The sequence below is a fragment of the Strongylocentrotus purpuratus genome, unplaced genomic scaffold (assembly GCF_000002235.5).
Source record: "Strongylocentrotus purpuratus isolate Spur 01 unplaced genomic scaffold, Spur_5.0 spur5_scaffold_1, whole genome shotgun sequence".
Lineage (NCBI taxonomy): Eukaryota > Metazoa > Echinodermata > Echinoidea > Camarodonta > Strongylocentrotidae > Strongylocentrotus > Strongylocentrotus purpuratus.
This window is the reverse complement of record NW_022145594.1, coordinates 28896715-28923690: the sequence shown is the minus strand read 5'-3', so window position 1 is coordinate 28923690 and position 26976 is coordinate 28896715. Positions and strand designations below refer to the sequence as shown.

General features: G+C 38.8%; 1 protein-coding gene across 1 annotated transcript; it reads right to left on the bottom strand.

The window, feature by feature from the left end:
- Window positions 1–481: 481 nt before the first annotated feature.
- LOC100888644 lies at window positions 482–14625 on the bottom strand. Its single transcript, XM_003726751.3, has 3 exons — window positions 14295–14625; window positions 11212–13097; window positions 482–3227 (listed from the first exon to the last, which is right to left on the bottom strand). The coding sequence occupies exons 2-3, from the start codon at window positions 12328–12330 to the stop codon at window positions 2292–2294; spliced, it is 2055 nt and encodes a 684-aa protein (XP_003726799.2). The 5' UTR covers window positions 12331–13097; window positions 14295–14625; the 3' UTR covers window positions 482–2291.
- Window positions 14626–26976: the final 12351 nt, after the last annotated feature.

Below are 26976 nucleotides of genomic sequence, written 5' to 3'. Positions count from 1 at the left end.
AGAGAAAGAGAGATAGAGAGGGGGGGGGGGGGGGGGGTGGGGGGATACAAGCTAGATCTAGTTAACTAAATTTAATTGTTAAAACTTTAATACTAACAAAATCCCAGGAAAAATTTAGGAGACTAGTGAGGCATTGCAAGAAAGTTGAGTTGCAATCGATTGCAAATTTCAGTTGCAAATTTTGCAACTTGCAATCAATCATAACTTTCTTGTAATGTCCCATAGGGGGTGTTTTTTGATAGGACAGCAAGTTTGCTGTGAGCAGACTTGTACACCTAATCAGTGGTAAGTCTGGTGTCGGCGAATTATGGCCTTCTGCACATGGATACTGACGACTGTCTCCCTTTCATGAACAGCAAATGTATAAAGTTTGTAGATCACTAAATCTTTGAACTTCAAGATATGACATGGACACTTATTTTTAAAGATCACGCTGTAAAGTGTACTCACTTGTTTGAAGAAAATGTACTTGAGACAATTATTTCTTTTCATCTTTTTTTTATTAATTTTCAATCATAGCTGTTTCTTCTCATCACTATATACAATAAATTACATGAATGGAAATCTACAAAGTCATGGAATCCAAGATGGTTCCATTTGTCACGTTTTCAAGTGTATTTTACAAAGTGCTTGCAAGTTATACATAAAGTTAAAGCATATCATGGATTCTGTTAAAGCTGAGCTATTGTTCCATTCCATTATTTAGCAAAGAATTCAACATCATATTACATTTAAATATTGATGAAATATATCGCAAAATGATTGTTAGTATTATAGCTTCATGGGGAGATTTCAAATTTGAAGTTAGAGGCTTGTTTTGTATCTGGTGAGTAGCACAGGTCATGAACACAAACCAAAATACTTGCATCCATATTTTATTAATTCAGTGACACGTAACCATGGGTCTAAAATCATGTTTAACATAAGGAAAACTTTGGCCTCAGACTATTAACTTCCTTTGTCCATTTGCCGATAACCAGCATTGGGTGTAATTTTGATAGAATATAGACCTTACATTCCCCCCGAAAGATATACAAAAAAAGGAACAATCCTTCAGAAAAATATATATGCATATTATTCTTTCCTTAATTATCTACAAAATATTAAAATGTAAAACAGTTTGGCTGGGTGACACTTAAAAATCATTAACACAAATGTTGATAGTAACCAAACACATAATCTGGAAAATGCAATAATGTCATTCACACTATCATCTACATGTACACAACTCCTTTAGAGTGCACATTTCAGGTAGTGCTGTCTCCTTTGCACATTTTTTCTGTTGGTCAAAAGTATTCCTGTTCACATTTTTCTTTCTTCCAGAGACAGGCCTGCTTAATTGTGGCATTTTCATTAGGCCCTTTTTTCTAGCAGCATCACAAGTGCCATATGCCTCTTCGATCTAAGCATTTTTGTTCCAATACATATGAAATTTCTCCAACTTTGACTTAAACTTTTCTTCTTGCAGCTATTTCTTCTCTGCTGTTTTTTGTCTCCCCTTGTCTCTGGCTTGAAAAGAATGCCACTGTGTTACTTTCTTTATTGGAATCTCACAGATTTACTGTGTTACAGTGACCCATCCAAATATTAGAGAAATTGTGTAATAATGATTGATAGAACAATATGCTCCAACATTATTACGCAGGCTCTCCAAATATTGTAACACATACATATATCCTTACTTCAAGTTATGAACATTTTTGGCAAAGTAGAAGAACTTTAAAGCACCCTTTAACAACTTATACAGGTTTGATCAGGGTATTCTATGATCAAGCTATTACTTTTGCATGCTATCAATTTCTTTTCTTTATGCTCGCCCAAAGACATCGTTGCTTTAATCTCCACCATTTGTTGATACTTGATTGATTCATAAGTTTACATATTTACAATTTGATAGAAAATATCTGCATGTACGTTTGTACTTTGTCAGGACACTCGTGTCCTATTTCAGCTTGATAGCTTCTGGGCTCGAGACCATGCTAAATCTTGATAAGTTATAGTCTGTCTTCAGTCTGTCAGCTGTAGAACTGCAGAGTTCTTTGATCTGCCTTTTGCTGAAGACTTATTTTCAAGTAGGTACTGAAGGACGCATGGTCTTTGAACGTCCACGCATCGCAAGAAGTTCCACAAGTGTTGAAACAGCTGCAGCATCATCATGCTTTTGGTAAGAAGTACGTTATGGCCATATCAAAGTCTCTGGTCGCGTCCTTGTCGCGAGCGTTCTTAATGCGCATCATGTGGTTCCTGACTGTCCTAGGAAGAGTGCGAATGACATAACAGTTGCAGCATCATCATGCTTTTGGCAAGAAGTATGTTCTGGCCATATCAAAGTCTGTGGTCGCGTCCTTGTCGCGAGCGTTCTTAAGGCGCATCATATGGCTGCTGACAGTCCTAGGAAGAGCACGAATGACATTCGATGGCGGATGCGTGGTGGTCTTTGCAGCTGCTGTCATCGAGAGGGGAGACAGTCTTCGGCCCCCGTACATGGAATGTTCGGTGTATTCAGAACTGGAGATGGAGTAGGAGCGTGCATAGTAGCTCTGCTGCGTGGCGTAGTCGTTCGGCTTCCGTGCCGCTGTCTTGATCGCTTTCATGCAAATGTCATGTTCAGGTACTGTTGGTGGAATATCAATGATGAGTTGATCCTTTGCGGACGTGCTGTTTGCGTTGTTGGCGTGAAAACATCTCTTCGCAATATGTGCCGTGGTGATATCTGGTTTCCTCGCGTGCTGCACTGGCACTACTGTCTTTTGGATCAACGCAGCTTGCGTTCTTGGGCTTGGCTGAACCCTGTTGTTTGGGGATGATATCTTTGGAAGCGCCCGTTCCTTGACTGGGGGCCCAGGTTTGCTATACTGGTGTTCCTTTTTAGACGGCTTCTTTTTTCCGGTAAGGCGGGCTGTTAAAGGTGCCTTTGGATTCCCGTGGATCTCGCACATCTGTTGATGGCGAACTCGTCTGACCGTTGCGGCAGCTCCGAAGACCGCACGCCTCGTCTGAAGACACTTGCGCTGACAGCACAGAGCCAGGAGCATGACCAGGATCAGGGCAACCACAACTCCTCCAAGAATGATGGCTACCATCGTGACCGGGAGACCCGTCTCGTTGAGGGATAGTGATCGTGTCCGAACCTCCACACACTGATCCCGAAGCACAGCATTGGTCTGGGTGTGGTTGACAAGGATGGTGCTCACACAGACGGTGTACTGGGAATCAGGCTCCAGGTCCTTCAAAGACAGAAAACAATGAGATAGTATTAATTGTTGGTTTTCCTGTACATGCAATATTATTTCTTTGAGATATGAAAACAGTCTATGTTGGTTATTAAAAAGTATGGATTGTAAAACTCTTCATTCGATCTTCAAGATGGTGCCCAAGAAAACGTGTGCTTTTACCAAAATCACCAGCAATGTTAGTGTTAAGGATGATATACCAAATTTTAAAGTGCATTTATGTTGCAGACAAAGGATTGCCTCTATTACAAGTTTTACCAACATTCATATGACCAACAAGCTGTCTGTAATATCCCAAGCCTTGGGGGAAAAAAATAGTCGTACAAAACTTTTCAGAGAAAAATAAGGAAAATAAGGAAATTAAAAAGGGATGTGACTTGTGAGAGCAATCTATCTTTGGAAATTTCAAAAATATTTCTGGTGAGCTCTGTAGGTTGTATAAAAATACAAAGAAAAGGCAACATGGAAAACTCCTTTTATCTACTTGAAGAAAATCTTTTTTTTTTTTTAAACATCAAGGAAAATGATGAACTGTGTGACCATGATTCACGGATCACATTACCGATTGTGACATTGAGGGGATGGGGTCCATTATTGTAAGTGTATGCAATGGTCGTTGGATAAATGATGCCAGAAGGAAGTGAATTAGGAAACCCGAGAAAATAAGTCATGTGTGTTTGGAACCAGAAGGGGCTGAACTTGTAATCTTTAACTTATAGTTAATGCCCTTTTGGCTCTGAACAGGCAATATGATGATAATACGTAACAGTGAGAGATGGATAAAGGCTGAACTTGAATGAAAGTCGAAGGGAAGTTTCCTAGAGAACCGTTTCATGAAAGAGATTGTGAAGATCCACGTGTGACTGATAAGGCAGTAAGTAAACGCACGTGTGTCTTAGAGGCAATTTGACGCAATTTGACAAGTTTGAAGATATAATAAGGAAGAGGGATGCTCCCTTCTAATGGGTCTTTCCTCTCTCATATGGTTCCCGTACATACATCAGGAATAGACTTTCAGGAGTCAAGTTAAAGGTTCTAATTTGATTGTTTCGCAGTTTACATTAAAGCAAACCATATCTTCATTGGGCTTTGTTAGGTTTGGGTTGTAATACTTGACCACTAAGAAACTTGACCACTAAGAAAGCGTAGGCTTGTAAGTAAAAACTTAAAAACGGATTTAAATCCTCTCTGAGGGATCTGTTAGTGAGGATTAATGCCTTACCAATGGGCACTAGGGCATCTACTTGGTTTGGAACCCATGACCCTCCAGTTTTCAAGACCTTTGCTCTATAACTGAGCCATCATGCCTCCCTACTTTGGGCCTTGGTTTCTAACATGGGCCTAAGGTCGAGGGCAAAAATGTAATATGTGTTCAGTGAAGAGAGCAGTACGATCCAGTCAGTTTTATGACCTCAAAGTCTCGAGTTTTGCCAATGTCCATGTGTCTACAGACAAACAATGAACGGTGAATACTTTTTCTTCAATATTTATTTATGTTCATTTCATTTGTTTCTTTGGCGAAGGGGGGAGGGGGGAGGGTATTGGTCGGAGACTAGTTCAGTTTTTAATGAATTAATGTAAGCAGACTTTTTGATGAATGATTTACATCATCTCTTTCTTTCATGCATTCATTGATTAAAATAATAAAACAAAGCCACAGACATTCTGCATAAAACTGAGCGTTAGTTTCGAGTGAATTATATCATATTTACCAACATGTATTTACATCAGTCCGTTAGGGATTTATTTAAAAGATCTGTAGATAAAAGCCTAAATATAACCGATGTGTGATACATATGCATGTGTTTGTTGTGCAACACAATAGGAGATGGCTGAGTTTATTTCGAGGAACGAATCCTCGGGGGATGGACAAACAAAAGTTGTCCGAACGTCATCTCGACCGAAATGACTCGTCCCGAGAAAGATTGAAAATGGCAACATTTCGCTTTCGGGGTTCCTGAGAGGATGAGGCAAGTCCCAAGCCAGCCTTTTTAGCACTGTCAGAGGTTCTATGTTCCGTTGTCGTGGTAACGGAAATTTGTTGCTCCTGAACCTGTAACCTGTCTGCAGAATTTAAAGGGCCCTGATTTCTCTGTCAAATTCATTTCTCTGAATGAAGTTTATTATGACTTTCACGTAAAGGGGATTTTTAGAACAAATATGCCAAATGTTTATAGTACATGTACCTAGTATGTCTTCAGATGCAGCTTTTAAAGAATTGTAAACCAAAGAGAGAATGGAGTTTCCGATTACTTTGTAGGTTGCTGTAGCAGAGAAGTCTGACACATGTTTTTGACATCCATTTTACTTCTTGCATATATATGGAAGATTTTCCAGAGCACTTTTGTAGTTTTCCCGCCTTAAATTGGACTCTTGCATTTCCTCATGTTTTTTCCTCGCTGATCGACCAACAGACTTTATAAATATGATATTTTCATAAACGCTACATGTTTTACTTTTAAGCTGTCTGATCAGGAGTGTGAAACGAAACATTTATAGCGCAGGCGTGTTTCCCTTTAGGAAGCACCCAAAGGGATGACATTTACACCATAAAGATCAACCAGTTCCCCTGTCCCTTGCATGCACTCACCCCTCGGGAAATAGACCAACCCATGTTCCTTTCGAGAGCTTTAAAGCCCCACTGCACTACTTATAGCCACTTGTGCCCTCTATATATCAAACAGTGCCTAATCGTTGACCATTGGTCCCCCATGATCCTCTTTTTCTTATGTTAATTGAGAGCTTATTTGATGAGATAACCACCTGTCAGTGACCATGCAGGGAGGTCCAATCCCTCCTGGCCAAACTAGTGCCGTGGGGCTTTAAGACTAGCAACGTGGGGGGTTATTTTTTTGTTGTTGCAATTCCAATAATTTTACTAATTTGCACACGCTCCTGTAAACTAATTTATAAATTTGCCTCAAGACTGTAGTCAAGTTTTTTCATGAATTGCAGATTTGTAATGATAAGAATTATTTTCATCTGTGAACGCCCCTTTCCTGTGCCCTTTCACATTATTAATTTATTCATCCTCTGACAAATATTTTTTGAAATTTATTTTGATCAATTATGTGCCCTGATATTTGCTTCGACTTCTAGAATGGATAGCATGACTTGGTTCAAATAGTCGTAGTCATCTTTATTTCAAGTGCCGGATTTTGAATGATAAAACTGAATGTTATTCTAAATACAGCCCGCCCATGTGAACTCAATATCTCTCAATATATTTATGAAATGACTTGCATCAAATATTTGTTAGAATTTACTTGTGTATGTCTGTAACCATGGTAATGCCCCCGTCTGATTTCTTTTATAACTTCCACACTGGAAAGTGATGATATCTAACAATTAAAAGCCAAACTTTCTTATTTTATAAAGGCTATTCCTAACATTGATATATATTTTTAGAATAGTTTTATAAGCTAATTTCAGTGTAAGAAAGATTTCAGAAGTTTGTGTCACCACCATCATCATCATGCACAGCTTGTTGGTATATGGTATGATCGAGAGCGGTTTGTTTTTGGAAAGATAAATATAGGTAGAACATTTTATTTCTTTCTTCTTCTTTGCTTTGGTATGTTTACCTGTGTGTGAATTAATATTAGAACTTCATGTACATGTGGTATTTTTGGCTGTATTATGGATGATTTGGTGTCAACTGTTAAAAGATATATTTTTTTCAAAATAAAGCTCTCGCTTGATTTGCTTTTTAGTAGTAAAAGACATATTCACTTAAAAAAAAAATGTTTTTACATTTTTGCCAGTATGTTTACTTTTGTTTCACTGAACACTTTTCATTAAATAATTTTAATGGAAAATAAGGCAGAAAGGTCATTTTAATTTGCAAGGAAACTGTTCACTTTTGAGGTATGAGACGGGTATGTCAAGTTCAAATTGAAAGCCGATAACATTTTAGTACTTAAGTATACCTTTGATGTGGAAGAACCAATTAACCATGGACAATATCTGTCTTTCAAAGTGATTCATCCTTTTTCTGTGGACAACCACCTGGAATAAACGCTGACATGCTAAAAATAGATTGCTAGATAAAAATAGGGTGTCACGGTGGGTTTATGCAAAGGTCTTGTTCGGTCTTCTTAACTTGGAGGAAATATTGGAGACATTCAGGATGTGGATAGATGCTCTAGAGAATACCAGAAGAAATGATCATTATTTGCAAAATATATTTTTATACAAGGGCAGTTAATTATGGATCAAGTTGGTAATTATGGATGTTACATCATAGAACAAAAATAGCCGATATTAATGCATCTTTGAAGCATATTATAGACATGACATTTTAATATTTGAGATAATTAAAGTAGGTTTTTTTTTTAATATCAATCGTTGACTTATATATGTTAGCACACAGGAGAAGTTTCTGATTGATGCTTCTATATCCATTTGGACAGAGATTTTACAAATCCTTTTTTTGATCAGTTTATATTGAAACAGAGAATGTTTTTCTCCAGTTTCTAACTTTTTTTTTGAATAGACACACAGACATGTTTTTACCTAATTATTTTACCAAATTCCTTGAACTTGACCTAATACAATCTATAGAAGATGTAAAGATAGCACAAAAAATGAAAATGCCATAACATCTATTACCACTATAAAAAAAACCTAATTGTTGTCCTAGGTGGTGGTTGACTGGGGGTGATATCTGGGGAGGGGGGGGGGTGGATGTCCAGGGGGTAGCCCTTTTTCAGTTGCAATAGTTTAACTCTACATGTGCCACCTAAATAATATCCCTGCGCCATTCACATAGTATTTATCAAACGATATACAAAAGGCTTCAAGATTATGTAACTGGTTCCATTGCAAGATTAATCTTTACCAGTGTTAAAAGGTTCGTCTGAGAGCTAATCAAGACCGGAAGTATTTAGTTTAAAAAAGCCACTGTGTTGAAATTGCATGTGTGGCAAACAAGCCTCTGTGCAGAGCGGAGGCAAAAAAATCAACTAAAGTGTTAATATCCAGTACAAGGACATTGGTTGATGATTTTAGTTTTTGTCTATGATGACTTAATCCCATCTAATCTTACTTTGACCCTTGGTATTTAAGTGTCATACCTGTGGACCCCCCACAGTTTGTTTGTGTTGCAGTTAGTTTAAGCTTGTATCATTCACCAGGTATGAAATTGTAGCTGAGGATCAGAATTATTTTCTTTGGTCAATTGTTTTCTTTCTATAATGATTTAGTCCTATCTAATCTAACTTTGACCCTTGGTATTTAAGTGTCAGACATGTGGACCCCCCATCCAGTGTTTGTGTTGCAGTTAGCATAAGCTTGTGTCATTCACCGAGTATGACATTGTAGCTGAGGATCAGAATTATTTTCTTTGGTCAATTTTTTTCTTTCTATAATGATTTAATCCCATCTAATCTAACTTTGACCCTTGGTATTTGAGTGTCAGACCTGTGGACCCCCCATCCAGTGTTTGTGTTGCGGTTAGTTTAAGCTTGTGTCATTCACCAGGTATGAAATTGTAGCTGTGGTTCGGAATTATTTCCTTCCTTTCTGTTAAGTGGCCCCTGCTTTTATGTCCAGAGTCCTAACAATAGATATCCTGTGTATTTCTTTTATCGCCTCTCTAATGGCAGAATTCTCAGCAAGTATGTACATTTGTAAAATGGTCAAATAATCATCAGCAATTTCTTGTACAATTTTTAATCTACATGTGATGCTGATGTATGATGTGAAGATTTTTGTACCCTTTTAAGGAGAGATAGAATAATCCCAATATAAGTTATTGGATATATAGATTTTAATCAAAATGTTCCACTCTTTCCATAAGATAAAGAATTATAATTAAGAAATACAAGTTATCAAAGTTATAAAATGTTCCACTCTTTCCATAAGATAAAGAATTATAATTAAGAAATACAAGTTATCAAATGGACTATTTTTTTGTATTACGTTGAATGGAGGAAAAAAAATCTCTCTCATTCCTTTTGTGAAATGGAAATCTTATGACTCAAATCTCAAATAGTATTAATGATAAAATGCTTTGTAATATTTTTATCTTTGTCACCTAAAATACCTTCATCCGTGGTGGGAAAGGTAAACTGCCAAGTCACTCGGCCAGTTCTGAATGAAATAAGCACCTCAATCCTGGCCCGGCCCAGCCAAAGATTTGCACTTCAAATTTGTTATCCAATTTTCAAAGCCGCCGTAATCAGATTTGGATCCATGGGGGGATGAGGGGTAATTTCTGAACTGATGCAGAGTCCATCTGTCATTGGCAGACCAGGAATATGATACATGTGCTCGGGTTATAAATCGGTTATGAGACACATGCTCCTGCGACAGTTGCTCCACGTTAATTTTCTGCACCAAACAAATATTCCTAGGTTCAGCCCTGGGCCCACCACTATACCTAACCCCTAAACCTAAACCTAAGCCTAACCCTAGCCCTAACCCTAAACCTAACCCTAAATCTAACCCTAAACCTAACCATAACCCTAAACCTAACCCTAAACCTATTCCTAACCCTAACCTTAAACCTAACTCTAACCCTAACCTCAAACATAAACCTAAACCTAAACCTAACTCTAACCCTAACCTCAAACATAAACCTAAACCTAAACCTAACTCTAACCCTAACCTCAAACATAAACCTAAACCTAAACCTAACTCTAACCCTAACCTCAAACCTAAACCTAAACCTAAACCTAACTCTAACCTTAACCTCAAACATAAACCTAAACCTAACCCTGAACCTAACCTAAACTTGATTCCAAATTTCCGACCCTACACCTATTCTTTTGATGCCTGAAGCAGTTCTTGCCAGAGGAAACGTCAGAAAACCACTGTTTAGGAGTTCAGACCAATTTTCTTTTGATCTGCAGATCTAGGGAGACCAAAGGTCTGTAGAAAATTATACCCTGTTAAGTGTTTTTCTTCATATTTAGTCGCCATATAAGCTACATTTTCCAACTTTTAAAGTTGAAACTGTTGTTTTTAAATATTTCAGGTAACCGTTTTCTCTACAGGTTATAAAGCCAAGTAATTCAGTTATGTGTGATAAACCACTGATAGAAGAAATTTCATTTGATGATTGATGCCATTAAAGATGAGTTACAGTAATTTTTTTGGGGTAAGAGGGTAGTCCCCCTTCCTATATAGTTCTTTATTGAAAGTTAGGTACTCGAGTCCTATTTTTTGGTCTGTGCATTCTTTTAATGGAAAGGGAATTTTTAAGTTAGTATTAGGGGATTTTTGAATTAGAGATAACATGTTATCTGGGTCGTTGCATATATTCTGGTAATTGCCGTATTTAGGATAAATTAAGTGCTTGTCATGTTTTCAATTTGTCACATTTGTGCTATGATGTGGTGGAGGAACTGCTGTGAGTCGTTGCCATAGTTTCTGCAGTCTTTTGCAAAATGTCAATTTAACAGTTGCCTGCAAATTTAATTCCTTTATGATATTTTAGAACACTTCTTAAAAATATAGAAATATGGATAAAATGTAGGCTCCACAGAACTCCTTAGAATTTAACATTGGGGGGGGGGGGGGGGGGGTGCTCGGACTGGACCTGTTAATGTCAGTAGTTGAAAGTAATTTTTTTTATAGAGAGGGGCCCATGTGTCCCAAGCCTTGGGATATTAATGATCCCTGCCAATAATGAAATGCAGGAAATGAAACATTCAACATTTTTACCTAGAGTTTGAAACTGTCTAAAATCATGACAATATAACTCATGAACTTAAAGGCCCACTGTACTACTTGTAGCTACTTGCTCCCTCAATATAGAAAACCATGCCTAATCGGCGACCATTGGTCCCCCATGATCCTCTTTTTCTTATGTTAATTGAGAGCTGAGTTGATGAGATAGCCACCTGTCAGTGACCTTCCTGGGTGGTCTAATCTGTCCTAGCCAAACTAGTACAGACAGCCTTTAATGCTCTACATAGGCAGTAGGGTTGTGCAGAAGAGATTAGACACAAAAATATGAGAGGATGGTACTCACTGTTAATGTGAAATCCGCAACCGATGGATGAATAAAAGGACTGTAGAAAAAGGTATCAAATCCAAATTTGTTGTACTGCACGATAAATCCTGATATCTCCTCGTCGATGCTAGGGGGCACTCTCCAAGAAATAGATGCTCGGGTTGTCGCTACGGTGTCAATATTGATGTGCTGAGGAGGAGAGATGATGACCTCGCAACGCTCTCCAAGGTAAAGATGCCGGCACTCGCATTTGAACCCTGTGAACGGGTCGTTGGTGCAGACTCCTCTGTTCTGACAGGGGTTCTGGGAGCAGGTCATGAAAGGCTGCGAGGGTGTGGCACCAGCCTGTGGATATTGAGGGAACGTTGGTCTTCTGTTTGGTGGGGTTGCAGGTCTCCTTGGAGTGGTGACCCTTGGACCTACTGGCTCAACGACAATGGGACCCTTACCACGTCCTGGGGTGTTTACTCCAGGTGTTGATGGCCTGTTGGGGCGGGTTGGTCTTGGTCGTGGCGTTTGAGGTGGTCGTTGCACCGGTGGCCGCTGGACCGGTGGCCGCTGGACCGGTGGCCGCTGGACCGGTGGCCGCTGGACTGGTGGCCGCTGGACCGGTGGTTGCTGGACCGTTGGCCGCTGCACCGGTGGCCTCTGCACTGGTGGCCGCTGCACCGGTGGCCTCTGCACTGGTGGCCGCTGCACCGGTGGCCGTTGAACTGGGGGTTTAAAAGGGTTGATTGGTGATGTCCCGGTGTTACCCCTACCCGTATTGGGGTTGTTGCCTGGTCCTGCACCAGGCTGCACTCGTGTTCCTGGTTGAACTCCCACCCCAGGCCGACCTGGTAGCCAGGGGTTCTGCGGAGGAGGAGGAGGCACAGGAGGGTTACCACGATTAGCCGGATGCATGGGATCTCCTGGAAGAGGGTAACCTGGAAGCGGATAGAAACCAGGTTGTCCAGGTTTACTTGGGATAGATGGGTAGGTCATGCCCACAGAAGCCCAGGGGTCCAGGGGGTCGATAGGCGGTTGGACTCCTTCGGATACAAAACCTCCATTAGCAGGAATGTTCCCTATAAACTGGGCAGACACTTGTAAGCAAAGGTGTGTCAGTGCTACCGTCACAAAAACAGTCATCTCCATGGCCAGGCAGGTCGTTTACAAGTACAGGGAATGTTAAAGATACAGTCTCGAGGATGTTGATGATCTAATGCTTCCGTTTGAACTATTCCAGTGTCATTCAACGATGCAGAACTCTTATCAAGATCACCTTCTTTTTTGCAGAGTCAATAAGTTACAAGTCATTGATGAATGCAGTGGAGTCCCTCACAGTCACAGGCAAATCATGGGTACAAGTTACTCCATAAGACTTGCTTCCGTACTCCTCTATTCAAAGCGCACTCCTGATTTAGCACGTTTTCCTGCCCCACTCACTCACAGGGTATCTCGATCGATCATCTAACTTCCGCTCCGAAGCAGCGAGACCTCCCAGTCTCTCAAGGTGCCCTACACAGCTAAGCTCATCCACAGAGACGGCACGGAGTTTACATTGGCAGCACCTTGATCCGATCGTTCTCTTTCACCAGACGTTCCCAGGCTCTGTCATCTCCCTTGGCTCACAACCTTAAATCTCTCGTCTTGCGGGGGCTGTTCTCTCCCGCTTGGGATAAACCAAATCAAACGTCTGACTCAGAAGAAGTTTAAATTCCGCTGATTCCTGATCGTCGCTCTTATGCTTTCTTCCTTCCTATGGTCGGCAACAGCACTCCTATCGCTGAGCATCTATCTCAATTCCTGTTGCTTGTCGAAAGTAGACGCTGCCTGCAATGGCGTTTCCAATTTGGGGTTTATCCAATTATTGCTTCTTTGTTGCAAGGTATCAATGGGGTGATAAGAATCTTTGGGTGACCCTGAAATAAGGAAAAGACAAAAATAGCACATAAAATTTTATATCATTTTGTGAAATCAAATAGATGGGAATCTTGCTATAGGATAATGGAGTGCCAACCGTTTGCTTCGAAGAGCTTCTTTTTGAATGATATAAGACATTGAAAATCGGATGGCTAATTAATTTGCTTATTTGCTCATTAATGTTTGTGGATATATAATATAAGGCTAAATTTTAAAATAAAGATGACAAAAGCAAGCCTATTAATTAGGCTGACAATCGATCATCATTAGAACTCACTTCGTAGAACTAAGGAATATATCAATATTTTTCATAATGATAGATTAAGTGGGTAATAAAGCATTTCATATGATTAGTTCCACAATTTCGAGGATTACAAATCATCTCTAACCAGACTAAACATTGAGGAACTGGAGAAAATTTAAACCTGGATTAAAGGGGATGGTTAACTTTGCCTTGGATCCAAAATAAAATCAATAATTTAGCTTGTGTTGCAATCATAATTATAAGCCTGTAGGTCAGTCAGGAATATCAAGACTTTTATAAGCCAATCGCCTGTTTGATATTTATGATCAGAATTTAAAATTTTCAAAACAAATTATACTAGGTGTATAATGCATATTCTTGTACAAACAACTTTATGTTTAATTGATTTTTAAACAATTAAACCCAAAGTTGGGTAATATTGAGTAGGGTAATGTAAATGTAGAAGCCATCACAAATGCATTTTAAAGTATAGAATTTTGTTAATTACTTGATCATTCCATTTAAGTGTAAATTATTACAACGAGGCTACCCTGAGGGGCAACATGTTTCAAAGCTACAAACAAAATATACATCATTTTAATGAATTTGTATTTAGAAAGTACCTCACACTGATGACTTATTAACCACAAACTTTTTGGCAGTGCTAGTTTTCACTTGTGTTTCTTGCCAAGAAATCTGCCACAATGTAGTAAAGAGATTCATGCAATTAATTACACAGATCTGCCTAGTTTTATTGCTACATGTATTTATTGCCTTTTTGAGTTTCAGGGAAATATTTTTAGACCAATATTTATAGTTGCTTTTAAAATGATTTAAAGATGATACCAACATACAAAATATTGTCAAGCAAAATCAATATTTCTAGGGTAGAATTTTTTGTTTTCAACTTTTCATTTGTGTCTACATGGAAAAGAAAATTTAGAACACTTACCTCAAATAGATTAATTCCTTGTGTTTCAACTTGAATGATGTTCGTATCCTGATTAAACTTCCTTCACAATGCTGGTAGCTTGATTTCAAATCGAAATCAAATTGGCCTTTCTTTCTTTGCCAAGAGATTTTAACCTAGTGTTGCGATTGGTGCAATAACGAAGCTCTGTGGTAACTCAAAGGTACAGGTGGCACTCAGTATCTTAAATCAATGGAGTCACAGACTATCAACTAGCTATTCTAAGCGCACTACTCATATCCCCTCCTAAAGATCTAGCACCTTCACGCTTTGGCTGCAACCGATAAAATGATTTCTGTTTCGCCGAGGCAAGAACCTAACTTGACCCGCACCCTCGCAACGAGCTCCCCCTGCCCGAGCTTCCTGCCTTTTTCAAACCCCCCTCCTGGAACGTGGGACAGCCCGCTTGTCTGCCCTGTCGGCGCATGCGTCACCAGTGAAGGAAGTGCATCATTGGGCCGCTCCAAGGCGTGTGTTAGGGGGAGGGATGGCTTGTTGGATGGGAGGGGATGTCATGTTTATTTAAAGGTGGGTGGAGTGAGGTAATGTTATCAACATGTCCGCCTACATTAGGATTATGTGGGAGGCAGTCTTCTTGAATGATGTTTGGAGATAGTCCAATGGCCTTGGTGGGGTTGAACTGGGATTGGTCAGCTCTTTTGCTGATGGACACTGACTCGTACTCCCCCTCTTTCTTCCTTTCTCCCAATTCTCTTTCTCTCTCTACTTTCTCTCTCTACTTTCTTTCTTATCTCTTTTTCTCTCTTTCTCTCTCTTTCTCTACCTTTCACTCTCATTCTCCATCTCTCTTTCTCTCTCTCTCTCTTCCTTTCTCTCAAATCTCTATTTCTCTACTTTTTTTTTATAATTCTCTGTCTCTCTCCCTCTTCCTCTCTCTCTCTCTCTATCTCTATCACTCTCCCTCTTCTTCTCTCCTTCTTCCTCTCTCCTTCTTCCTCTCTCCTTAATCTCAAAGCGTATCAATCACCAGCAATTAGTTCACTCTGTGTGTTGGGGTTCTGTGTCACTATACTGTATAAAAAAATATGACATATAAAGTGGAAGAAAGAATGCAGAGTTTCCTTTAAAAGTAATGCAAAGTTTGGGAAATTTTGCAAATTGGGTGGACAGTAATTCTTTAAAATTTTGATATATTTGGATGCGCCTGTAGATGTATTATAAGCACTAGAAAATTTAGCTCCTAAAACACTTCTACTTTTGAGAAATCAAATAATAAAAAATTTACCGGTGCTTCTGGTAAATTTCAAATATTTCAAATAGCGCTTCAGGCCATGGTAGCTGAGACCATGAAAATCTCAGAATATGCAGTTCTGATATATAATTTCCAAACAGGAATAGAAAATCATTCTATTATAGTCAAGAAACATCTTTTTTTAAAGCTAAAGTAATATTAGTCTCAACAGGGAGCTTTACAACATAAAAGAGTTTATTATTTACAATTTTATCACTTTAGACTCAATTTCAACCGCAACAACAATCATTGAATATTGTAAAATCGCACATGCTTTCAATATAGACATTTAAACCAAATTCAAGACCCCATACCAAAACTTTGTATTACCTTTAATGCTATAGAGTATGGCCTTGAAGGTCTTTAATTATTACAATCTACAATTATTTTGTTGGGAGCATTTAGTTTATATATCTCCCTATTTTTACTCACAAGAAAACCTGCAGACATATGTGGGATGCATGTGGGATGCATTTGCGCTGGCTACACTTTCTTTCAAAATTAGGGTTACTCAAAGTATTTTTGAATAACCCTGGTCTGGGTTTTGCTAATTAATCACCAGCTTGTGAAATTAAATGTGGAACATGATAAGATATATTTATACACCAATTGCATTAACTGAATGGATCTCTTCATCTTTCCCTTGTTCTCTGAGTCTCTCTTTCTCTTTCTCTCCCTCCCTTTTTCTCTGTTAGAAAAATACAACTCACAGCCATACATGTAGATTGCATGATGTAGGCTGAGAATCTTCACTCAAATTAAAAGCAGAACATTCATAAGCAACCTTACATGTAATCTTTGCTCATTAATGGCCAAATGGAATTAAGTTAAATGCGAAGCATGATGATATTCATTTATGGCAACATATCATTGTATCTACTCCTTCCTCTTCTGTTAATTCATTTATCCAGACAGACTGTTTTTAGATATAAAAAAGGTTTGATCTGTCTACATTTTCATTTTATTTATTTATGTTTTATTTATTGACCATATGAAATTGTATACAAAGTCCCTTTAGTTATTAAAGATATGACAATGAACAGTTGACAATTTCTAGTCAAATTTTGTAGCCACATTTTCATTTAGTCCCATAATTAGTACACATTTCTGTATCCGTTTTTTGTTGTTGTTTGTGATTTTCATCTTGATACAGACAATTTGCCACATCATTTTATTACAAAAAAAAAAAAAATCATATACCATCAAGTGTTCCTATCCACACCTTAACCAAGCAATCTTACTTCTAGACAATTGCAATTGCATGACCAGTACTCAACTTTTTCTTTCACTTCATAAATTGCTCAGGAAATCAGCTCTAGCATTCCAAACCTGGTGTAATTTAAAAAGGAAGAACTCACTCGTTTTCATTGCCAACATTTCTTTGATATGACTTTCCTGTGTTCCATTGTGTTTCAGGCGATATAATATTCCTTTATATTTTCCTGAAACCATTATTGGGTGCTGGCTTAAACTTCCTGAAGTTTAGAGAATGAAGTTGCTACTAAAGGCTTTCTTTCTAAGTTTTATTTTTCTTTATTGTTAAATTCTTTTGTCTAGGTTGTTGATATTGGGTGCTGGCTACGACTTCCTGCAGAAGTTCCTGCAGAAGTTGCTCCTAAAGGCATTACTGTCTAAGTTCTATTTTTCTTTATTCTTAAATTCTTTTGTCTAGCTTGTCGATATTGCTTTACACATTTTCCTGCCAGGACTTGCACTCATAAACAGTGTGATTTCTTTATATTTTCTTCCATCATTTTTTAATTTATTTTTGAATTTTTGCCAAAGTTCTATTTTAGTTTTCCAGGGCTCCTTCTGAGCTGTCCAAACATGACGCAACTTTAGCAGTCACCAGTTGTAATATAAAGCCCTTACTATTTTTAAAAGGAAAAAAATTGAATAAGTGCATTGGATTGAGCTAAGAAATGGAATTCTCAGTACTAGGCCATAGATCACTACTTATTGGTGCATACAACCACTACTTATTGATGAATGAGCTACCCTGAAAAAAGATTACAAATAAATGAATAAATGAATGATTGAATGAATCAATGAATGAATGAATGAATCAATCAATCAATCAATGAATGAATCAATCAATCAATCAATCAATCAATCAATCAATCAATAACAATGTTGTTGTTAGTAGATCCCTGCATAGGAACATGGGCATGGGCAAAAAGTACTGTCACTAAGATTAAAGGTAAAGACCAGTTTAGGAAAGGCCCCACCCCTCAAAAAATGAAAAGGAAGCTCTTATTACCAATCATGTAAGAATAGGTTTTGACTAATACGTGATGATACAAATTTTGATGGGAAACCGCCTACTAATTGATATATTTGGTAAATTATCATATCTATCCGGACTGGATAGGTATCGCGTCATAGTCCCATATACATCTTTCTGTACAGTGCTTGTAACTTCACCAAGACTGGGCCAAATTTCTTATCATTTTGATCATTCCAGAACCTTGCAGTCCACACCAATACTTATATACTAGATGATCAACCTTTTCTGATAGATTCCACGACGTTTCTTTCACAATGCAATCGCATGACCAAAACAGGGACCTGTTTCACAAAGCCCTTTTTCAATGACAAATTACAAAAATCAGTGACAAATCTGCTGATAACCAATCAGAAGCAAGGATTTCAGTAGCTTATAACAGAAACTGTCATTCGGCACTGATGACAAGTTTTGTGAAACACCCCCCTGGTCTATACCTTTAATACAGTTACCTTGTTAGAAGCATCATGGTGCCTGTTTATAAACTTCACGACTCCTTTGTCTTTGCGTTTCTTTCCCAATTATGCCAGTGCCCTCAATGCAGGAAGCTGCTTGTTCTAACCTTACGCTCATAAAATTCTTATCTTGAGAAACGATCAGATATTGGTTGATTGATAATCCAACAAATGCCGAGATTGCTGAAATGAATGAGTCAAGATAACAATGGTTTTATGATGATTGAAATGATCAGGATTCTTACCCATTTGAGAGTTGCATCTAAAATTAGAAATTATGTCATTTTTGTAGTGTCTATATAGTTATCATCAAGAGCTCTTAATAATAATGTTTAGCTGCAGTCATAGGCCTGTTTTCATCAGCTCGAGATTGCCAAATAACCCGCTATTTCAACTATCCCGATCGCAAATCATCCAGCTAAATAGATTTTCATCAGCCCGCAATTGCAATAAGCGGGATATATTTGGTCAAGATAATCATCCTAAGATATCTTGGGCTAGTTTGCAAAATATCCCGCTACTGCTTCACCAGCCCGAAGACCCTCACTATGCACGAACGCAGAGCATAACATCTCAAGCTCGAGTTCCGAGTTTCGAGGTTGAATCTCGAGCTGATGAAGACGCGATTTGTAACGCTCATTTCCCAAATCAGAAATAGCGGGATATTTGACAATCTCAAGCCGATGAGGGCATGCCTACTGTGAACATAATAATCCCAAGGGATCAGAAGGGTTCTACAAGCTATTTACCTTGGATTTTAAGCTACAACGTTGCCCTACAGCTCTGAAAGCATTGTAGGAGATCCCTCCTACCAGGAACAGGTCTCCTTCTGCCTCACCTGGGTTGAGAGTGTCAAATGAAGATTGGCAGAGGATATATACATTAAAGGTAGTAGACCAGCTTTGAAAACGCTCCCCTCTCAAAAATGAAATGGAAGCTCTTATTACCAATCATGTGAAAGAATATGTTTTGACTAATACGTGATAATACAAATTTTGCCAGGAAACTGCCTACTAATTGATATATATTTGGTAAATTATCATATCAATCCGGCCTGGATAGAAATCGTGAATGCACTTCAACATTGAACATTTGGGCATATATACTTCTGTTTTTTTGTGTGAATTTAGGTTAAAGTATTGCCATCTAAAAACCTCTGAAGGCAATATTTAAACAATATTGAATGGATATTTTGCACCCAAAACCCTTGAACCGCAATTTTACCACTACCGGTCTATATCTTTAAATAGCACAATTGGGACTTGAACTGTGAATCATTGATCCATGAACCTGTCATGCACCCAGCGTTTTCACCACATTGCACACAAGCAATTACTTTGCTCATAGCAAAAAATTGCTCATACTAAACAGCACATTGAGCAGGGCCCTGTAACACAAAACTTAGCAATTGATTGTACAAATGATTGATCGATCAACCTCACAATCTATTGATTGTAGATCATAGTCTATTGCAAAATAGCAGACAATTGTTAACTTTGGGTGCGTTTATAGTTTTTTTTTTTGCCTAGAATCAGCGTCTCCAAACGTCTTTCGGGCAAATTTTTAAGGAGATACTCGCAAAGCCTTTTTCAAACATCTTTAGATATGGCTATATTGAAGGAAAAAAAAATGCGTTTTGGATGTGACATAGAGCCAGAATCACGTTTCTGAGAGATGATAAACGCAAAGCTGTTTTGAAACACACATACAAATCGGACCTTCCCAGGCTAATTTCCGGTTCAGAGAAATGGAGCCCTGATCGGTGTACACATAATACTGGCCACCCTTGATATCTTGCCTTTGTTTTGTCTAGAGCCTTGTTCTTGGTGCTGCTGAATTCTAATTATTGTACTAGGTAGACTGACCGCATCAACTATTCTTGACCCAGTGGCGGATCCAGGGGGGGGTCCCCGGGGGCCCGGGCCCCCCCCCCCCTTGAGAAAAAAATCATGTAAAATCACGTGATTTTTACCTTTTTTGGGGGTTGGGCCCCCCCCCCTGGCGCTCAAGGGGGGGTGCAAATTGAAATTTTTTTGAGGATCAAAAAAAAAAATGTGCTCACTACCCCCCCCCCCCCCCCCCCCCCCCCCCCCACTGAGCGACTTTTTGGCCGGCGCGTTTTTGAAATTTTCGGGAGCAAAAAAAAAAAAAAAAAAAAAAAAAAAAAAAAAAATTGTGCTCTGTACTCCCCCCCCCCCCCCCCCACTGAGCGACTTTTCGGTCGGCGCGATTTTCAAATTTTCGGGAGCAAAAAAAAAAAAAGTTGGGCCCCCTCCCCTAAGAAATCCTGGATCCGCGCCTGTCTTGACCGCCCTACCCAAGGGTCACCCCAGGGAAGTTGACGATTAGCTCAGGATCCTGGAACTATTATCAGTAGGTGTTTGCACACAGTATCTAACAAAAACCCTAATCTTACCAGTCCACCAATCATTCTTGAGGTACGTATAAAACTCAAAAACATTACATTTACAATAATTAGTTATTAAAGTGTACAGGAAGTATGGTTGCATTATATTGAATTAGAATTGTTGCATTGACAATTCACAAACAATGTAATGCAATAAATTAACCCTGCTCGTAAATTACTATGTTTTCTATCTGGCAATTAAGTTGTGCGCCCTTTCCTCCACCATTGATCTTTCCCCTTTTCACATATCAAAATATTAGGCTAACCACTTGGCACATTTTTCATATCATGATATTTGCAACATTTTCACAGCCGTTCATGGTCAAGGCCCCTACAAGAAAGCGAGTCTACCCCTATACAAATTTCAGTACGCTAACACGCGAGCTCGTCAGCGTGCTCGCCCACGAGTTCGTCGACGAACTCGCAGACGAACTCGCAGACGAACTCGTTTCGTTCCAAATATGCAAATTAGCTATGAGCATGCATGCGAGCTCGTTGACGAGCTCGTTGGCGTGCTCCAAATATGCAGCTCGTCACTGGCCGATAAGCTCGTTGGCGAGCTCGTTGGCGTGCTCGTTGGCGAGTTCGTACGAGTTCGTCGACAAGCTCGTCAACGAGTTCGTACGAGTTCGTCAACGAGTTCGTACGAGTTCGTCGACAAGCTCGTCAACGAGTTCGTCGACAATCTTGTGGAAAAAAAATGGCTGCGAGCTTAATGGCGTGCTCAACAGCATGTTGGCATTAGGGACTTTTAGATTTGCGTGGACTGAAACCTGTGACGTCCATTGAAGGCAGTGCATAAAAAGGACGTCGACCGTAGCAATCCACATTGTCTTCGTGCAAATCTAAAAGTCCCTATTGAGAACTAATTTGTGTCTACATATAGAGGTGAACTTGATGATCCTGTTGAGCTATTGGCATGCATATATATTTATCTAACTTATCAACCTTCCAATATCCTGTTAACATCTGCAGGCTGGCTGTGCAGGGACAATTCAGTTGGCAAGCTGGTGAAGAATACAGTGATCCTCTTTAGAATAAGGGAAAGTTAAAAGCTCATTACTTCTGGGATATCAATCAATGAAAACACTAATATATCAAAGTACAGAAAGAAAAGATATAACATAAAATATAACTTAAAACAAGTATCTTTTTATTAGAGTCAATACAAACCCTGTAAAATACATGTTACCTGTATGCAGGGTTCACAACTTCACACAATGATATGAATGAATAAATGATTTCCAAATTATATAATTACACTGTATAATGAAATTAAATATGTGAGTAATTACACTGTATAATACTCTGCCTTTGAAGAAATATTATTATCCATTTTGGTAATTATTCCATCATTCTAATCACTCATAATATTACAAAGATCCAAACTAATAAAGCGGTATTCATACAATAACTATATAGCATCCCCCTTCTTGTCAGTGTATTCACCAACCCAGGGTACCAAGTAATGATACATGTACATATACTATAGGATCTCTAGAACAATCCCTTCTTTATATCCGCTAGCAAACTAGTTTTCAGTATTCAGACAAAATGCATTAATGTGCTCTCATGTTGCCTAAATGATAGGGTTTGTCAGTCAAGATACAGGAATATTTACATGAATATAACCTTATCACATAGATTATATCTAATGTTACTTTAATGAAGTGAATATACTATGTGCTATATAGATAGAGAAACAAACTTCCCAATATATGAAAAGATATCTCACTAGAAAGAGAATAAATACTTTATCTCATTAATCATTACTCTACACTTCTCTTTCATAAATGTATAAGAGAGGTAGGCCTAACTGTTGGCCTATAAATACACAAGTAGAACATTTAGTTATAAGGTGTGAGGAATTAGTTTTTCTCTTACCTAAAACAAAGGAGCTGCAATACCATTCAAAACCCATGTCTGCTCTCTACAAAAGCAAGATGGAGAAAGACTTGCCCAAAGTGGCCTATAACTAACACATCAATTCATTCTTATCAGGAATGCTACCAGTGGTAATTCCACAAGAGAGAGTAAACAAGAAAGTGAGAGTGGGGAGAAGAGAGGAATAGAGATTTGTGTCTTAGCACTGGGGAATCCTATGTACATAAGGAGAGAGCAAGTTAGAAACAGGGAGTTGACCTCGAATCAAGGTCTGGGTGTGTGCTCTTATGTAATACCTGATAGTGACATTTCAAGGTGTTAAATATATGATACAGTCAGAATAAATGGCAACCCCCCCCCCCCTTCCCAATCTGGTATGCTGCAAATAAATGTTTCAAAGTTTCAAAAGAATTTAATTAAATTTACAAGTAATTTGACAGGTTACTTCAGCATGAGAAAGCTATTGTTTCAATTTCAACACAAATTTTCTGAACTTTCAATGTAATTGCATATACAATTTATGTTCTGACAAAGAGGCTCAAAAATGTATCAAAATAATAAAGTATGCATTTGTTTACCTTAATTATTTCAGGTGAGAGATATCTTCAGATCAATATTTTTTATTTAAAAAAAATTACATAAAAAGGATGCTGGTGGAGACAAGAAACTAGGAAGTAGGAACTCATTTTCCTTGGCCCAAGACATTTTAAAAATACATGTACATATATTAATAGAATAAATAAAAGAAATTGGCATCCTGAAGGGAACTTTAAAATACATATACATGTATAAAGTGTGAGGCAAAAAAAAGTTTACAACTAGAAAAATGCTAATTATTCTAAAAATCATCTATGAACAGTAAATTATTATACATCTTATGAAAGAGTGTTTTATTCCAAATCGTTTGGTATCACTTTTGTGTGGTATGTGTTCACGCTTGGATGAACAGGAGGCATTGTTTGTGAAAGTGCAAAAATTGACTTGCGCCAAAGTGATGCCTACAGTATGTATTATGTTGGGATCAGCGGAGTGAGAGAATGAATTGAATGTATCAAATGAAATGCATTGCATATGTTTTTTGCAGAAGCAAAGTCACAAGCAAACACACTAACAATGTTCGTTGATATTTTATATTCAATTTTTGATATGTGTGGCATGATTAATTTTGTTTGGGATGTTATGTTGATCTGTAATGACTGAAATAATACCCATATCGCAATTGTTTTATTCAGACATCACATTAGCAACTTTGGCGCAAGTCGATTTTTGCACTCTCGCATACAATGCCTCCTGTTCATCCAAACATACCACACAAAAATGATACTAAATGATTCAAGATAAAACACTCTTTCATAGAATGTATAATAATTTACTGTTCACAGATAATTTTTAAAATAATTAGCAACTTAGGTGTAAATTTTTTTGGGACTCACACTGTATACCTAACTGTTTTCCTGGGAGCTGGATCACCTGTTTACCAGCGAGATCGTGGCGAGCTCTGGGGAGCTCTGGGGAGCTCTGGGGAGCTCGCCACGAGCTCCTCAGTGTAACCCCGAGCTCGCCACGAACTCCCCCTTTTACCCACGAGCTCCCCACGAGCTCCCGAGTTTACCCCCGAGCTCGCCACGAGCTCCCCAGTTTAACCCCGAGCTCGCCACGAACTCCCCCTTTTACCCACGAGCTCGCCACGAGCTCCCCCTTTTACCCACGAGCTCCCCACGAGCTCCCGAATTTACCCCCGAGCTCGCCACGAGCTCCCCAGTTTAACCCCGAGCTCGCCACGAACTCCCCCTTTTACCCACGAGCTCGCCACGAGCTCCCCAGTTTACCCCCGAGCTCGCCCACGAGCTCCCCAGTTTACGCCCGAGCTCGCCACGAGCTCCCCCTTTTACCCACGAGCTCGCCACGAGCTCCCCCTTTTACCAACGAGCTCGCCACAAGCTCCCTCTTTTATCCACGAGCTCGCCACGGGCTCCCCAGTTTACCCGCGAGTTCGCCACGAGCTCGTGGCGAACTCGTGCACGAGCTCGCCAAGATTTTGTAAGATCGTTACAAGCGTCCTGGGAGCGTGTTACGAGCTTAAAGCCTAAAAAACGATCTTATTAAGCTTACCACGAGCATAATACGAGTTCGCGACGAACTTAAATTTGTATAGGGGTACAGCGAATAATACCGACTTGATTTGCAAACTAGAGATTTTCCTTTTTTGAACAAAGGTGTTTTGTAAGCTGTTGGCATCCACCCAGAATGTGCAGTATTAATTTGAACATTTGTTCAACATCAGTTACAAGTAGTGTGTCACTGGTGATTGATGTAGCCCCCCCCCCCCCCCCCAGCTCCTCTCCCCTTGCTCAGAGGAAATTTAAAGACATGGACAAATTAGCAGACAAAAAAACAAACTTTCTGAACTATTTCTTGATGAGAAGAGGGCCAAAGACAAATGAATTTTTTTTTATGCCTCCGCCACCGAAGGTGGTGCCGGAGGCATCATGTTTTCGGGTTGTCCGTCCGTACGTCCGTACGTCCGTACGTCCGTCCCGTTTGACCGTTATCACAATATCTCAAGAACCATTTAAGATTTAAACTTAAGACTCGGGAATACTATTTATCACCATAGGAAGACGATCTGATTAGATTTTGGAGTACGTAGGTCAAAGGTCACAGGTCACAGAGGTCAACTTATGAAATTCCTTGTATTGAGTTTGTTAGCGCGATATCTCAAGAACCATTTGAGATTTAAACTTCAAACTTAAGGATAGTATGTATCACCATAGGAAGACGATCTGATTAGATTTTGGAGCACGTATGTCAAAGGTCAAGGGTCACAGAGGTCAACTTATGAAATTCCATACATTGAGATTGTTATCATGATATCTCAAGAACCACTGGAGATTTAAACTTCAAACTTAGTGATAGTGTGTATCACTATAGGAAAACAATCTGATTACATTTTGGAGCACGTAGGTCAAAGGTCAAGGGTCATAGAGGTCAACTTATGAAATTCCATACATTGAGATTGTTATCATGATATCTCAAGAACCACTGGAGATGTAAAAACTTCAAACTTAAGGATAGTATGTATCACCATAGGAAGACGATCTGATCAGATTTTGGAGCACGTAGGTCAAAGGTCAAGGGTCACAGAGGTCAACTTATGAAATTCCATACATTGAGATTGTTATCATAATATCTCAAGAACCACTGGAGATTTAAACTTCAAACTTAATGATAGTGTGTATCACCATAGGAAGACAATCTGATTAGATTTTGGAGCACGTAGGTCAAAGGTCAAGGGTCACAGAGGTCAACTTATGAAATTTCATACATTGAGATTGTTATCATGATATCTCAAGAACCACTGGAGATTTAAACTCCAAACTTGTTTAAATTGCTCTATGGCGGAGGCATCATTTTCGACTGCGCGCAGTCAAAATTCCATCTAGTTTTGATAGATATCTGGGGCAACATCAATGTAGGGGAGTAAGGAAGTAGCAAATCTAGGGAAAAGAAAATATAACATGAACTGGTAATTTACAAGTGTAAAGAGGAGGCGCGATGGCTAGGTGGTAGAGCAGTGGTCTTGTAACCGAGAGGTCCCGGGTTGGAAAACAAGTCAATGCTCTAGTGCCCTTTGGTAAGGTATTAATCCTCATTACCAAGTCCCTCAGAGAGGACTTAAAAGCTGATGATCCCCTGGTTGCATACTTACAAGCATATAGTGCATTTTTAGCAGTCAGGTAAAACAATAATTAACCATCAACATTATATACTTACTTTGCATAATACTAGCTAAATGATATGTTTCCTTGGCTTCATTAATTCATTAAAGATAAACTTTAGTACTGGTAATGCGATTGCATTGTGAAAGAAAAGGTGTGGAAAGGATCAGAAACAGTTGATCATGTAGCATGTAAGTATTGGTGTGCACTGCAAGGTTCTAGAGTCATCAAAATCATAATAAATTTGACCGAGTCTTGGTAAAGTAACAAGCACATACACAGAAAGCTATGTATGGGACAACACGCATGGTGTCGGGGTTGGTACTACCTTGATTCCTTGTCTTTCTATGCTCATTACTCAGCCAGTATACATTTTCTTCCAAAATTGTTTGGCACATGTCATTTATTTGTAATCTTGAACATTCAGTGTAAGTTTCGTTTGATTCTGTGAGAAATAATTTTCTTTTTTTTTACCAGTACTCAACCTTCTCTTTAATTACCAGTAAGTTATTTTTATCTTCTCTTTTATTTTACTTACATTAAACACAAATCTGTTATGATCTATTCACAGATGGATTGTCTTGCCTTTCATCTTTGGGGTAAAAACGGTCTTTCCCCAATAGTTTTATGTTTAACAAAGCAAGTTCATGCATGGATGTTAAA